The 17282-nt window shown below is 39.1% G+C and overlaps 1 protein-coding gene across 1 annotated transcript in view; it reads right to left on the bottom strand.

The window, feature by feature from the left end:
• The window catches only part of ADAMTS6 (ADAM metallopeptidase with thrombospondin type 1 motif 6), a 206406-nt gene that overhangs the window by 4228 nt on the left and 184896 nt on the right, over nt 1–17282 (bottom strand). Inside the window, exons 22-23 of the mRNA XM_008161866.3 lie at nt 14738–14914; nt 11755–11911 (exon numbers count right to left, since the gene is read on the bottom strand). Coding sequence (XP_008160088.1) covers nt 11755–11911; nt 14738–14914 — 334 coding nt within the window. The remainder of the gene's footprint in view (nt 1–11754; nt 11912–14737; nt 14915–17282) is intronic.

Raw genomic sequence — 17282 nt, 5'->3', positions numbered from 1 at the left:
CTGGAAAATTAAATGCAAAGGAATGGGCAAGTTTACAGTTGTTGTTATTGAAAATCCGGTAACAATTGTGTTGATCACACTTTCAAGGTTCTTTCAGTGAAAGACTTAACACTTTAAACTGTAAGCCCCAACCCTCTGGAAATATAAGCTCTGCTACCACTGAACTCGTACTCAAGATTCGATTTACAGAGAGAATACCAATTAGAAATTCTAATTAAAACTTTCCATCATAGGATTCTCAATAAATTAAAAGTTTTGGCTGAAAGCAGGTAGCAGAGACAGAAAAACTTTCTCTAAACTTAGCACTAAAATAGAGAAATCAGTCAATATTTGGTCTATCGCGTTTAAATTTGAGGTGAAAAGATCCCCATGGGTTTTAATTTGGAGGTCACTTGTTATTTTAGTGGGTTTTTTCTTTTCCTTTTCCTCTCTGTCATGACCGTCCGAAAGTACCCAAAGGGAGTTTAGACTAAGAATATTTTTTGTGGAAAAAAAGTTGTACCGGTGTAACCAAGAGGAGCATATTGTCAAGGTAATGCAGTTATTACAGGGGTGAGGAAGGCTGCCACAATTCCCCTCATCGTCAGTTCCAAGTTACCATCCTCGTAGGCAGCCCGCCTTGGAGACTACTGCGCTCACTCTCCGCAATAGGGCTCCGTGAGCTGCTCGAAGTACCAAATACACTTTAGCATTGGCCTTCCTTGCCAAAATATAAAAATGATTTAGTTGATAATCAGATAGAAGAAGACTGGTTGTTTTAATAGTACAAGGAAATAAAATTAGAAGCCAGACTGCCTGGGTTTAATCCTAGTTTTATCATTTACTAACTTTATGGCTCTGAACAAACCACTTAACCTCTCCGTGCCCAAGTTTCCCCATTGTAAACAGGGGTGACAAGAGTGCCCGCCCCCATCTGTAACAGGAAGAACCTGTGCTATCACCTAGTGCATGGAAAGCCCTCGGTAAGTGTAGAATATTGAATTACTGTTACTGTGACCACTGTTAGCTATTATCTCTTACTACCTGGTGACAGTGAGTGGCGCTCAATGAGGATGCAACATTTAGATTGCTACTGAGAAAATGCTGTTCTACTGGCACACGTCAGTTTGCAGACCAAACAAAGAAGAATACTTCCTGGAAATATATACAACTTTATTGGGAGATTCATGACTCCATTTTTGGAAGAGTTGCTGCACAAGGAACTTCACAGATTTTTTTTCTTTTAGATTTAGACTTTGGATTCTGATTCAATAATAAATAATAAATGCCCGGCCAGTGTGGCTCAGCAGTTGAGTGCTGACCTATGAACTAAGAGGTTGCTGGTTCGATTTCCAGTCAGGGCACCTGAATGGGGTGCAGGCCTAATCCCCAGTAGGGGGTGTGCAGGAGGCAGTCCATGGGTGTTTCTCTCGCATTGATGTTTTTATCTCTCTGTCCCTTTCCCTTCCTCTCGCTCTAAAAGTCAATTTAAAAAACATATAAAAACAAAAATAGATACAGAGGCAAAGAAGCATCGAACAGACTGTCAAACTACAGCGGGAAGGCAGGGGAGGGTTGGCGGGGGGGGGGGCGGTTTGGAGATCAACCGAAGGACTTGTATGCATACATATAAGCATAACCAATGGACGCAAGACACTGGCAGGGGGAGCGGTGAGGGCAGTGCCAGGGGTAGAGGAGGCCGGGGGGGAGATCAATGGGGGGAAAAAGGAGACATATGTACTACTATTGATGAAAATCTATTCACCGAAACTCAACTATTAACTGGTCTTTTATTTTCTTGGCCTTTTCACTCCACAAGAGTTTAATCTAGTAATAATAACATTAAAAATAATTTGCCAAATGCTTCCTATGTGCCAAGCACTGCCTTAATCCTTTTAAATATATAGAACATCAGCTTTGCACAGATGGAAAAACTGAAGCTCAAAAAGGTTAAGAAACTCATGCTGGGTCACACAGCTAGTTGGTCTAAGAACGGGGACCAAAACTCACATTTGTCGGATTCTGAAATCATCTATTTTGGCAGCACTCTTAGCATCTAAACGAAAAAAAGGTTTCTGCCTGTCAGTGCTTCTGTGTTCTTGGCTGATACCACTGATGATAAGTCAACCTTTGGGCACACTGACAGGAGGTTTGCTCTGCCACCGCAGAGAAGGGGAAATGTTTTTGAAAGAGGGTTCTAGGTCACAGGCATTCCGAATAGCCCAATACCTTTCTTCAGCTATTCCTTTATCCCTAACTGTGGTAAAATTATGTGAGTGAAAGGTGGTTTGAGACACACCGAGAAGTTGTAAGGCCGCGTGATTACAGAAAGCTAAATGTAATCTTAACAATATTAGTATTTGAACGATATGGGTGTGCTCAGCCCATCTGTCACTTCTCGAGCTCAGTGAGAGGATTGATTTGTTGAGCACTTGGAATAACTCACTGACATTTGCTGATGTAGCTGAGAGGCCTTAATTATAAAACTTACCATTTACTAGGGTGTCACATCCGCAAAGCCCACTGAAAATATGAAATAGTCATTTTACTCCCACCCTTGAGCCGCTACACAGCTTACAATGGTGCTAACACCATTCTGGAAGAGTTGTGCACAAAATAAATCACGTTTTCCCACTGACCACAAAACAACAACAGGAAAGTTCTGCTTTAATTTCTAAATGATCTTCAGTTGGCATTGATTTCTAGCTAATATCTAAAAAGTAAAAGTCTCTCTATACCCAAGTAATACATAATCTGAAAATAATTAATTAGACTAGGAGATCTATTGAAAGGAATCCTTTAGTTGAGGTAGACTCTTTTGTAATAAAATCTCTCTGAAATTTATATATTTTGAAGATTTGGTCTTTACTATCCTATTTTCTTCATACGATACACATATGTCTACTGCTTTTTAAGTAGTGGATTCTCCTTTTTTTTTTTTTTTTAAACATAATCACCCCAATCCAAAAATAAAGTTTCACTTTACCCATGGCCAGAGACTTCTGGTGGGAATGACAACTTAAGGAGTATCCCTAGCCCTAACTGGTTTGGCTCAGTGGATAGAGTGTCAGCCTGAGGACTGAAGGGTCCCAGGTTCGATTCCGGTCAAGGGCATGTACCTTGGTTGTGGGCACATCCCCAGTAGGAGGTGTGCAGGAAGCAGCTAATTGATGTTTCTCTCTCATCGATGTTTCTAACTCTCTCTCCCTCTCCCTTCCTCTCTGTAAAAAATCAATAGAATATATTTTAAAAAAAGGAATATCCCTAAATTCTTCTTAGGGAGGCTTGGGAATATATCCAGGAATAAAAGCCAGCCACTAGGCCCTGCAATGTGAACTAGAACCATTCCTATTAAGTAATTTGCCAGGTATCCTGGAGTGGTCTCGATAGTAATCTGGGTTTTGGTAGAGTTGAATGATAAAAATTAGACAACCTGTTTCACAGGCAACACATGACTCTACTTATCATTGATATTCCAGTGGGTTTTTCCCCCAGGTGCTTTACATTAATCTTTCAAAACCTGGACCTAAAAGACATAGTTTCAAAATACTCATACTGAACGGAGGCTTATGAATTTAGGATGCCACTAGATTCAGATTCACTGTGACTCTGATAGCTTGGCTTTGTCCAAGGAGTACAAGGACAACTCCCAAAATGCAGCGCTCTTGTATTTAATTCATAAAACATAGCAAAGCCTGCCTAAATTGTATCCTTGGAGTGAGCTGGGATACACAGACACATATCCTCCCATGACCCAGTTGGACCATTCAGCATCTTTCTTTGGAGAATGTGTGTCCTCTCTACCTGTAAGTTGTTTATTATATTCAGAGAAAGAACACAGTGAGTAGAGAGTCATGACTTAAGCACCTGTCCATGGAGATTCAGAGCTGGGTGAGAAGGGAGATAGCAAAGGCATTGCCTGTGCATGTGTGGTATGGGTGGGGATGTGGATTCAGTGTACTTTTCCTAATAAAATTGTACTTGAGCCCTGGATATTTTACATATTCAGATTGGAAAAGGATGATATAAGTTGTGCTTGGGAATTTGATATTACTCATTGCAATGAAAACAGTACACTAACTTTATTCTCAAAGCAAGGTGATATCAACTACAGAACTTTACTCCTATTTCATCCTACCAGACTGAGCCTCTCCTTTCTCTTCACTTTCTCAGCTTCTTTTTACCCAGTCTCATTCCCTGGTTGCCACCTACATTTAACCTCGAGGTGATATGACCCCAACACAAATCCAGAGTTCCCTCTAAACCAGACAGCCAGGATTGTGTACCAGAATGCTAAGGGGGATTATGAGCTCTTTAAAAATGGCAAAGAAAAAAACAGGTCTACCTCACCTCCTTGAAATCAAAGTCTTCACTTTCACCATTCCTTTCACTGATTTTAATATATCAGATGCCATTTAAAACCCAAATTCAGTAGATGTTTTGTCCTAGAAATTTTGTGAGATTTCTGGAGCTTCCCAGGTTTTCTCAGAGCAATTTCCCTGAGGGAGACTGGGACCCACCAAAGCCACCAATAGACAGCTGGGCTGCTAAACCAATGCACACTAGCCACACCTTTCCTGGGTTGGTTACCAGCTCACAACGCGCCATAAATCATGACCTGGCAGCAATAAATACTAGATGACAGCGTGCCTTGTGCTACTGAGAAGCTGAAAAGACTCATCATATAAACTACAAGGGAACTTGAAACTGCATCAAGATGAATAAAATGGCATTTGGGATAGAATTTCAGGTGAGCTGGAGTAGGCCAGTCCCAGCTGCCAGATGTACTTTAAAAAATTACTCTGAGTAGTATTTCAAATGCAGTGATACCCAGCATGCCTATAATTCACTCTCGGCAGCACCGCCGTGTTACCCTCGCCAGTGGCAGTCTGTCAAGATCAAGCCTATAGTGCTTTAACTCTCAGCCGAAGGCTTTCAGAAATAGAAAACTAAAGCAGATGTGGAACATGGCAGATTTTATCTCCCTTCTTCCTCCTCCTATTTCCTACCTACTATTAACTTTTCATTTTGATTTTCTTTCTGATTTTCTTTCTCTTACTATCTGTCTTTTGTTGCTTAACTTCCCTCCATTTCTTCAATTTCTCTCCATTATTTATTTTTTATTTATTGTTTTTTACTTTTTTAATTGAATTTATTGGGGTGACACTGGTTAATAAAAGTATATAGGTTTCAGGTATACAATTCTGCAATACATAATCTTGTATTATATTGTGTGTTCACCACCCCAAGTCTAGTTCTCCTTCCATCACCGTTTATCCCCCCTTTACCCTCTTCAACTCCCTCCACCCCTCTTCCCTCTAGCAATCATCACACTGTTGTCTGTGTCCATGAGTCTTTCTTTTTTTCTTAATCCCTTCACCCTTCTCACCCAGCCCCCAACTCCTGCCCCTCAAATTCCATTATTTTATGATACCTTTGGGATACTAAGGTGCTTAATTTCCTTATAGATGCCTAAATTCCTTATCATGATTAAAAGTACCATATTAATGAGTGAATTTGAAACTTGGGAGTCATACTGACCACCTCTGTCTACTTGTGTATCCGGTTCTTTTTATTCTCCTTTCTATTCATTTTTCTTATTTTCAATTTGTTACCCTCCTTTTGACCCCTACTCTATCTGCCTTATTGATAATCTCTACCCTGTGGTCTCTTCATCATCTCTACCCTGGTATCTTAGAACAACTTTCTAACTCTTCTCCCACACAAGGCTGCCCTCTCTCAGCTCCCTGATACTCTTATCATCCTAAGCGTATCATTCCCCAACTTCCTGCACTTGTTTCCTAGAACTTGTAGTAGAGTGTCCTAAATTCCTTCTTCTGCATGCAGGACCCTCCAAAACTAAGTCCCCCTCTCTTTTTGTGGCTTCATTTCCACAGCTGCTCATTGGCCAACCCATGACAGCCATGTTATACACCCTCCACACCACCATGCCTGCATACTCTTCCTCTGCCAGGAATGCCCAGAATCTCAACGTCTTCTCGGCAAACTGTCTCATAACTTCCAGTGCCCGGCTTAAGCTTGCCTTCTCCATGATACTCTGCTGATTACCCCGTCCTCTGTAGACTCCTGGTAGCTTCTTTCCACCCCGGTAACACTACTGCCCCATATATATGGTGATGATTATTTCTATGCATGTTGCCACCCTTTCTAAACTGCACTCCACTTGGACCTTGTCATATTCCTCTCATAGTATCTTTCCCTGGCACACAATAGGTATGTTTGATAAGTAAATTAATTAATGGTTGAATAAATGGATCATATTATCTAAAAACCTTTACCTTGAGGGATGGACAGATAGATAAAGCAAGTTCAGTAAAATGTTAATGCTAGAACCCAGATGGTGGGTGTTCAACTTGGCTGTGAGACACTTGAAAAGAATGTATTTTCTGCTGTTTTGGGGTGAAATGCTCTGAAAATATCAATTAAATACAGCTGATCTAGTGTGTCAATTAAGGTCACTGTTTCCTTGTTGATTTTCTTTCTGGACGATCTATCCATTGATGTCAGTGGGTGTTAAAATCCCTTACTCTGACTGTATTATTGTCAATCTCTCTTTTTCTGTCCATCAAAAAAAATTTATGGATGCATTCTTTTTTATTATTATTATGCAATCTCAGGGTAGCTGTGGTCTACTGATAATCTCTCCAACCTTCCAATTGGAACTTGGTACACTGGCCTCCTTCATGAGACTGTGGACTCCTTGAAGACAAGAATTTTGGCTTTTGGTCTTTGTATCCCAGTGTTTAACTTTGTATTTCTTTTTTAAATATATTTTTTATTGTTGATAGTATTACAAATATCTCCCATTGTCGTCTCCTGTTTCCTCCTTCCTCTCAACCTCTCCCTCCTCCCTCCAGGTCTTCACTACCCTATTGCCTATGTCCATGGGCTATGCACATAAGCATGTGAGTTCTTTGGTTTATCTCTTCTTGTCCCCCCAACCCACATCAAGGTATGTCAGTCTATTCCATGCCTCCCTGCTTTGGGTCTTATTTTGTTGGTCAATTCATTTTGTTCATTAAATTCCACAAATAAGTGAGATCATATGATGTTTGTTTTTCTCGATTTGGCTTATTTCACTTAGCATAGTATTCCAGGTCCATCCATGCTGTCCCAAAGTATAAGAGATTCCTCTTTTTTATAGCTGCATAGTATTCCATAGTGTAAATGTCCCAAAGCCTTTTTATCCATTCATCTACTGATGGGCACTTGGGTTGCATGTAAATGAAAAGGCAAAATGCTGAGATAGCAATACTTATATCTGACAAAATATACTTTTAAATGAAGGCTATAGTAAAAGACAGACACTAAATAATGATAAAGGGAGCAATCCAACAAGAGGATATAACCCTTGTAAACATTTATGCACCCATCATAGGACACCTAAAATATGTAAAGCAGAACAACCCAAGTGCCCATCAGTAGATGAATGGATAAAAAAGCTTTGGGACATTTATACTATGGAATACTATGCAGCTGTAAAAAAAGAGGAATCTCTTATACTAACTGGGAAACTCTATTTTTCTTTCAATTTTAAATGATAGCCTTTTTGGGTAGTCTTGGTTGTAGGTCCTTGCTTTTCATCACTTTGAATATTTAATGCCAATCCCTTCTGGCTTGTGGATCTCCCATGATGGGGAAGCACCAGACAGGTTCACAGGGAAATGGGGAGAATGTCCCTCACCCCAAAGCCACACCACTCAGTCACTGAGACCACCTGAACCTACTCAACCCTCTAGATCCTGGCCCAGGCAGCTGACTCCTCAGCAGGGAGTGAGCTCCATACTGTGGGATAAGAGGAAGTCCAGAGGGTGAGGCTATTGCTTTCCCCCAGGTTGATGCCATATAAAAGGGAGTGTTCTACCCAAAAGAGATGGCATCTATGGTATGGAAGAATGACTCCACACAGGGGAAAGACAGTATTTTAGATTCCAAGGATCTCCCTTATGCCTCCCCTGTCTTGCTTGAGATAGAGCTAAACTAGTTTCTCAGTAGCCTCTAAGAGTCAAGGGCCAAATTCTGCTGGGGAAATGGGGTCCTCTTCTAGAATCTGCTCCTTCCTAGACTACTGGACTTTCCTCCCAACCTTCTCTTAGTAAGAGGCATTTTTGTCTCCCTGATCTAATTCTCAGAAACTATAGCAGGTCACTCTCCCATTACTTTCATGTAGGAGCCTCTTCTCTCTCGAAGCTATGTTATCTGCTCATTTTTATATCTATGAATGATAGTTTATGATTAAACTCAACTGATTCACCCACATTTCCCAGGGTACACTCTGGGTTTTTCCAACTACACAAATGTCTGGCTCACAGAGCACTTAGTCTATGAAGCTTGCCTCATCCAAAGGTTAAATAAAGTCATCGGTCCTTCATTTGAGTGCTCTCAGCACGGTATAAACCTCCACATAACACGTTCCACCACCACCCCTTTTTTCAAAGTTTATTCTCTATAAGACTATGAATTTATAAAGGTATTTGAATTTTCCATAATGAATGGCAGCAGTAGGCCACAGCAAGCATTCAATAATTAGCTGTTGTTAAATAAACAGAGTTTCAGGTATTTAAATATATTCAATATATGCTAATGGGAATCTAAAGAGATCACAAAACAAGTTATAAAGACATATTGTTTGTACTTTAGTTCTAGTTTTGTAAAAAAGAGTGATCTTCTTTTAAACGCGTCAACAGCTTTAGGGGAATAACAATTCTGAGATTAGTCATACATTATAGGATTAATAATTTCCTAAAAGTTTCCTCCTTTACTGAAAAGACTAAAAATATTGTCTTAACTGCTTATTTCAGATTAATATAATAAAAGGTTATTTGTCCAGGCAGATTAAATGACTATGAGATGTTTCTCTACATAATCTGAGTAACATCACATTAAATCTATCCACTTTAAGATAATTTCTTTAAAGCAGAAAGAAGTGAAGTTACAAATGATATTCTGCCAACTTATCTAAAAAGAGCATTTCATCTTCAGCTGCAAAGCTTATGTGTAATAATTATTGACTATAGATAAACTTTTGGAGAAATTATTAAATGGCTGAAAATGAAGGGCTAAAGATAACCTCAACATATATTATTGTGGGCATGTTAAAAGCCAGTTCTTTCAGCAACGATTAAGCCTTAATCTGTTGAATCAGGTTAATGGTAATGCCAGAAGTATGTCTATTTCATAACCAGAAGCTCTGTGTTCGTATTAAATTACCCAATTTTAGAGAGTGAATTACAAATAGCATATAAATGTAGTTGAAACTGACATACCCTTGGACTCTGCCAAATTTGGGTTAAAATCCTGACTGTTACTTCGGAATCTTGTGATTTAGGCAAGTCACTACCTTTCTCTGTGCCTCAGTTTCCTCATCAGTAATACATACTACTCTCAGAAGGCTGTTGTCATAATTATGTAATATGCATTCTCTCTCTCTCTCTCTCTCTCTCTCTCTCTCTCTCTCTCTCGTATTTATGTATGAGATATATAAGATGGGTAATAAATATGAAGGGCCTACCATAATACCCAACAAAAATTAATTTAATATTATAATTATATCCTCCCTTCCACCTTAATGTTTATCTTCCAACTCTGATAGAAAAACAGATTCCCAAATCCATGTGATTGATCACTAATAATTTATAATGGATAAAAGTTATTTGCAAAAAAAAAAGTTACTTGCTGCAGTCCTATAGAGGATATTTTTATTTAGATTATTTAGAGCCAGAGATTTTGCAAATTAACACTGTAACTTTGAACTAATGAAAAATAAGGCTATATTTCTTTGAAAGAGTTATACAGGAGGTATATTGTGTTGAGATTCTGATATAAAAACCAGACCATTTGTAAAGACACAATGTTTCTGTATCCTGTCATGCAAGGTGATTGGTCTTTCTAAAATCAAATTCCTACGGAACCATTAAAAAATAGGATTTAAAGAAAATCCTTCTAACTGAATAAAGCTGGTCAAAAGGAATATATCTCTTTTTAACAGGTTTATGAGAATATAATTTTCATTTGAAAAATATTAATGACTATACTTAGAGTAGTAGTTATTTCTGTTTTACTTTGTGTTTCAAGCAGAGCCCTAGCACTGGGATTCCAACATAACTTAAATTCATGGCTTCAGATGTTCATGTGTATGTATTTGCTCATGCCTCTATTTTCATATGAGAAGGCATTCTGACCTTCCTCACTATGCCATATTTGTCTCTATACACCCCAGTTTCGCTTATAGTGCCTTGCACAAAGTAGCATTCAGGAAATTTCAAATAAATATCTAACTGAATAAGTCAAGTACAATTAATTAAAGACAGAAGAAAATTCAGGATTTGGGTGGATATCTGTTATTAGTAAAGAAATTTCCCAATATATAACAAAGAGAAATTTCAGAGCCTAAAATTTGCCCTCCTATAAAAACTGCTATGTAATTATCTTTTCTACTTTTCTACAACGAGAAAATTAGCATTTGAAACATAAGTAGTTTCAAACATATGCTTTCATTATAAGTGTAACAAGCATGACTTTTCATCTTCATGATGGCAGAGAGCTATAGTTACATCCAAAAAGAAACAGAAGTTTTCACTCTTAAGCATGGTTCATTAGAAATCATGTCTATATTTCTAGCACGAGGTGAACACAGAATGCTAGGTTGGACGTGACCTTAGAGATTATTACTCCAATCTCTCGTTATATAGATTAGTGTGGATGAAAAAGAGGCCACCTGCTAACCTGACAAGTTTAAGGAAGGCCTGCATGGCAATCTTGCAAACTCAAAGACCTAAAGTCACAAAGGAGGGTCTGAAAATAAAAACCTTTAATCAAAAAGCACTTATACTGGCTAGTCATATCCTAGGCCAGTATCTCCCTTGACAAAGATGAACTTCCGATCTTTACCTATTGTCTTTTTGTACCTAAGATAACATACCTGTGAAAAGTCAGGGTAATTTGTAGCTTCCCTTTTTCCAGACCCCGCAGGGCACAACCAAATGCACCAGGGCACCAGGACAGATACCACAAATTCCTACACTGTTATTGTTATCATGCCAATTGTTGAGTGTTAACTATCCAGTATGTGTCTATCATTTTCCTTTGTATCCAATCCCAGGGGACCGCCCCCTCATTGTATCCAACCCCTCCCCCCATTGCTTTCTCCAGCCTCCCTAATCTATCACCAATGGATTTCATGTAACCCACTTGGGTCTCCACCTTTGATTGTAATGTATAGAACAAGGTGAAAAACTGCCATTCTCTGGAGCATTATCCCAATACATTGAAATTGCTGAGTTTGGCTCAAATAAACTCACAAAAATTCTTTACAAGTGTGAATGTTTTTTACGTTAACATTAGTAAAATTAACTCCAGAAAGGTTACATGACTTAACAAGGTCATACAGTTAGGGAAAGTGTCAGGAAAAGGCACAGCTTAGCTTTCATAAATGCTCTATACCAGTGGTCGGCAAACTCATTAGTCAACAGAGGCAAGTATCAACAGTACAACGACTGAAATTTCTTTTGAGAGCCAAATTTTTTAAACTTAAACTTCTTCTAACGCCACTTCTTCAAAATAGACTCGCCCAGGCCATGGTATTTTGTGGTAGAGCCACACTCAAGGGGCCAAAGAGCCGCATGTGGCTCGCGAGCCGCAGTTTGCCGACCACGGCTCTATACAAACAGTGTTTTCATGGGGCTCTTCAAACACTGGGAACCAGTATGCGTGAGGCAGTAGAGACCACAGGCCTCTTCTTCTTGGGAAACTCACCTTCAGCATTGGAAGTGGGGGTACCGTCACATTTGCTTTCACACTGCTGCATCGATGCAGGCCGCACAGTTTCTGGACAGTCTCTAGATGCCTGTCCCGTGTAGGAGAGACATTGCACGATTCGCATTTGCTGTCCAAGGCCACAATGAGCAGAACACTAAACCCAAAGACAGAGAGAAACAAAACGCTGATCTCAACAATTTTCAGGAGGTAAAAAAAGATACTATGTCAATTCAAATATCACATACATTTGCATTTAAAGCCCATATGTAGTTCATCTTGGAGAGGTGCATGATTAGGTCATTCTACTATAGAATTGGTTTGGAATCTTAAGGGTCATGTCATTACCCTAGAAAATGGAAGCAAGATAGTTCCCAGAAGATAAGAGATGAAGATTTCTTGTACTAGCATTCCACAGTTCCAAGCAGTGCTGGTGAACTCTAACAGGAGTGTAATAAGAAAACGCTCATGATGAAGTAGAATAACCAGGGCCAGGCCATCATTATTGCTCACTACTTATTATAGGCTTGTGGGCAAACAACCTGATGGTCTACTCGTGTGCTCTGAATCTGTCCAAAGCATTAGTTCAATGTAACAGCAGTGACTGCTATGAGGCCTGGTGACATGGTCAGTTAAAAAAAAAAAGAGACTTTGCCCGGCCAGCATGGCTCAGTGGTTGAGCATCCACCCATGAACCAGGAGGTCATGGTTTGATTCCCAGTCAGGGCACATGCCCAGGTTGTGGGCTCGATCCCCAGTGGAGGGCATGCAGGAGGCAGTCAATCAATGGTTTTTCTCTCATGGTTGATGTTTCTATCTCTCTCTCTCTCTCCTGCTCCCTTCCTCTCTGAAATCAATAAAAACATATTTTTAAAAAAGGAAGTTTAAATAAGTACCACAAATTTTCTAAGGTACTATTAGCCACACAAGCCTGAGAAGCAGTCTGCTGTTAGCCAATTAGCATGTGTCCCTCTCCTTTTTTATCTATTCAGGGATTTTGTTATCTCAGAATTGAAGTTATTCTCTGAGCGGCTTAGTTTCAGCTGGGACTGATCAGCTGTCCAGGTTGAAGAAGGAGGCTCCATCTATTCTTTGGGCCTGCCACCCAGAATACCAGAAAGCCTGTGAGATTTGAGATCAAAGGGGTGAGGAGCTAAAGGGTGCCGAGACAGGCCATGGGGATATTTACAAGGTAAACAAACCAAGGCCCTGTTGGTTATGTTTACAAAAACTCTCAAAGCACATAGAGAACTTGCAAGGATATTCATAGATACTTTTAAGTTTCTTAACACAGAATGACAAATAACTGCACTGTAGAAATGTAGTAGAGCATCTTTGCTTTTTTTACTGGTTAATTTCAATTTTAGGAAACTGAATTGAAAATATAGATGAGAAGAAAAGGATTCAAGGACATTTAAAAGAATAATCTCAAATTGATAACTGTAAATTTCAGGAAATCACTAACATGCAAAAACTTGCAATGGGCCTTTATATAACAGTGCATTGCAATGATGAATATATAAGGAAAGAAAGTCCTACCTGGTTTAAATAAAAATTATGAGAGCATGTTTGTACTGATCCTTTTTGTTTGTTTGTTTTTGCAAATATTTATTTTTATTTTATTTTTTTCTATCACCATTTATCCCCCCATACCCTCTTCTATCTCCCACTCCCCCTCCCCCAGCAATTACCATACTGTTGTCCATGTCCATGAGCTCACTCTCTCTTCTTTTTTTCTTTTTTGTTCAATCCATCCATCCCTCCAACCCCCCATTCTGATTCATTAATAATATAATATCAATTATATATTGTGACACACTCTTACTTCTACAATGAAACACTTAATTGCATACAATGCTCATGTATATTCCACTTGAGCACTTTGTAAATTAAACTAAATACTGTTATAGAAAACCAAATTATTAATTATTTGCTATACAAATACAAATGTTAATGACTTTATGATCATACTTCCTTTATCTCCTCACAAGGCTAAGCAAGTATATTAATTTGCCTTAATGGAGACCGAAAATCTTTGCCTGCTCTCCAATGTGACAGAAGAGGTCTATAGATACTGCTATACTCTAGCAATTCTGAATTTTGGCCAGAATTTTGATAACAATCTCTCTGAAATGCCATTTTTAGTAAGTAATGACAGGCCCAGAGCACAAACAAAATGGTACCAGTGTAGTTATATGCCATTATGATTTATTTTGGTCTCAGATATTAAAAAATGATTCACTACAAGGTTAACTATAAAATCACAGGAAAAGAGCATTGATAGTCTAGTAATTTAATTTCTGGAGTGTCATTTTTTTTAACATAACCTAATAGATTTTCTTTTGTACACTAAAAAACAACAATACTTTAACTTCCCTTCTGTGCAAAAATATCAAGTTGCTTTTAAAGGATTTAAGGATTTACCTTCAGCAAGATAACACAATTTAAAAGTGAGAAAGAAAAAAAAAAAGAACTGGAGCATAGACTGGAAATGGGTATAATATAAAAATAGATACCAAAAGCCCTAATACTTGCTTCCCAATTCATAATCTCCATCAGAAAAATCCATTGAAGAATAAGTATTAATGACATCTCAAACACTGTCAATCAAAACCCCCATATCTTTTCTGTGAGGTTAAAAGGAGTTACTTTGCAAGTAGGAAAATTAAGACACTGGTGTTAACTGACTTGTTCTTAAATTAGTTGAGAGAGTTGGGATTAGAATTCAAAGTTTTGGTAGCTTGTTCAAACCTCTGGCCATCTAGACTATTTTGCTTTTAATTTTAAGTTAAAATGTCAGGATCCAAGGAGTTGGTAGAAGTGAGAAGTATGTAGGTAAGGAGAAACATAGCTAAGTGTGTCTATGGGTGGCTGCTGCTGTTTGTGCATTGTTCCACGCTCATATCTTACACCTAGATTTCTATATGTTGCTACCTATGTCTCAAGGTGCTGCCTCAGAGGAGTCCACAGTGCACTGCCTTACCTGGCCCCAGTCTCCTGTCACCCAGCGAGCAGGAGGGCAGCGGCCCAAACTGCAGCGCATGCGGGTAGGGGGTTTGCTTGTGTATGAACATTGTGCAGCTGACAATGTTTTAGAAAGGTCACTGCTCTTGCACAGAACAATCCGATGCTTGAATCCTGAACCACACTTGGGAGTGCACTGGAAAGAAAACAAATATTAATGAACAACGACAATCAAAGGGTAGAGGAAAATTCCAAGAAAGTGTTTCTTAAAGTAAATATGTGTTAGGGTATACAGTACATGTACACACTAAATTCTAGGCAAAGTCTTTCAGATATGAAAATTCCCTACGTTTTTAAGCAGAAGTACTTTTATCTTTTTCCATAAGGTCTTGCAGAGCTAAACCCAAAGTTTGCTTTTCTTGGCTAACTTATTTTCTTTTTTTATTGTGGGTAGGTTTATTCCTCGATTCCTCCCTATCCTTGGCCACATTCAGCTGTGATAAGATTCTGCTGATTTCTGGAATGTGGAATTGTTGGTTTCCTATTTTCTGGGTGTAGTCTTCTGAAGAAAATTCTTACGTTACTAGTAGACCACAAGAACCTATCTGTGTGAAGTGAGGAGTTGATTTACATGAGTATTCTCATAGTGGGGTAGCTAAGAACCCATAGTCGCAGGTGATGGTTTATTGTACAGAAAACCTCTGGACTTTTCCCTGTCCACCAGTTAAACATAATGAATTTTACTATTCTTTAGTTGAATTGGTCCATTCATACTAAGGAAAAACGTGCTTCTTCCTAGGTCCAAAAGGCTATTAGTTACCCCTTCTCCAGGTTAATCTGAGTGCTCTGTTCTTGAGCCACCTACTTAACACAGTGACTGACTCAATCCTCAAGCTTTCTCCCCTGCACGTCTGAACCCTTCCTTAAAATCTGTACTTTCTCTCAGCCACATGAGAACCTTACCTACAACATTTTGAACCTGTTTATAGACCTTTCACTTAAAAAACCAAAAACATTTTCATATCTTCTATAGGTACTAGGCTGGGAGAAAGGGGGCATAAAATTGAATGACAGTCTTTTTTTTTAATTTTTTTTTAAATTGATTTCAGAGAGGAAGGGAGAGAGAGAGATAGAAACATCAATGCTGAGAGAGAATCATTGATCAGTTGCCTCCTGCACACCCCACACCAGAAATTGAGCCTCCAACCCGGGCATGTGCCCTGCTGGGAATCGAACTGTGACCTCCTGGTTAATAGGCTGACACCCACTGAGCCATGCCAGTAAAGCCATATCATGAGAACTGAACATTAAAAATCTGACCAGACCATTTTTTTTTGTTTGTTTTCACCTCAGTAGGATATAAGAAGTGCTTTTTGTGAGAAATGCATTTATGTTTTTGTTTAATGTTCTATGATTAAGAAATAAAAACAATTTTTTCAGAAAAAAAAAAGTATTTGAAACTACACCAGGGAAAACAATTTGGCTCTCACATGTAAAGGACAGAGATGTTAATGCTTTGGGGTTAGACTGAGTTCTCTCTGGAGAGGTGGGTTTCATTTACTTAGTTATGGGGCCAGAGTGGAACCTGGGAGTAAACAAAGTGCTATCACAGTTGTCTACAAAGCAAAGCACAGTCCTTTCTGAGTAGATCTCCCCACCCACGCTCCCCCGCCCTCCATCCTTCCTAAGAAATGCTACCCAAAAGTAACTCCTATGAAGTCAACTGATTATGATGCCAGTCATCACTTGTCCAAGAGTAACTCCAAGAAACAGAACATTTTCTTTTTTATATATATATATTTTTAATATACTTTATTGATTTTTTACAGAGAGAAAGGGAGAAGAATAGAGAGTTAGAAACATCGATGGGAGAGAAACATCAATCAGCTGCCTCCTGCACACTCCCTACTGGGGATGTGCCCGCAACCAAGGTACATGCCCTTGACCAGAATCGAACCTGGGACCTTTCAGTCCGCAGGCCGACGCTCTATCCACTGAGCCAAACCGGTTTCGGCAAAACAGAACATTTTCAATGGGTGCTCTGTGAGTCTAAAGAAACTATCCTGATACATCAAACGAAAGGTTTGGGATTGCTGGAGCACATCCACAGTATGCTTTTAAGTTAGATGCCAATAGAGAGAAAAACAGAAAACTATTTAAGTTCAACATAGCATGGGTGATCCCAAGAGTGAGGCTAGATGATAAGGAATGGGAAAGCTGTGGCTTCATTAGTTTCACAAAAGGCTTCTGAAGAGCCATTTTCTACTGAGGTAATTTGGCTTTTTTTTTTTTTTTCTTTTGCCATAAGCACCGGGTGGGTTTCACTGATGGAGAAAAACGAAAAATGGTTCCTGGCCTTGCAACAATGGAAATTTTATATTAGAATGGCCGGCAATGAAAAGAGAAAGGTCAAAGGGTACATTCCTCTTCCTGCAACATGTTTCCACCAGTCGAACCTCACCCTTGTGATTAGAGAGCTCAGACAGATGATAGTTGGACATGGGAGAGGGCAGAAAAAGGAGGGAAGTTTTCATGGGCGTGTCAAAAGAAATATGGTGTGAAAT

The sequence above is a fragment of the Eptesicus fuscus genome, chromosome 4, assembly GCF_027574615.1.
Source record: "Eptesicus fuscus isolate TK198812 chromosome 4, DD_ASM_mEF_20220401, whole genome shotgun sequence".
Classification (NCBI taxonomy): Eukaryota; Metazoa; Chordata; class Mammalia; order Chiroptera; family Vespertilionidae; genus Eptesicus; species Eptesicus fuscus.
This window is presented reverse-complemented; position numbering and strand designations above follow the sequence as displayed.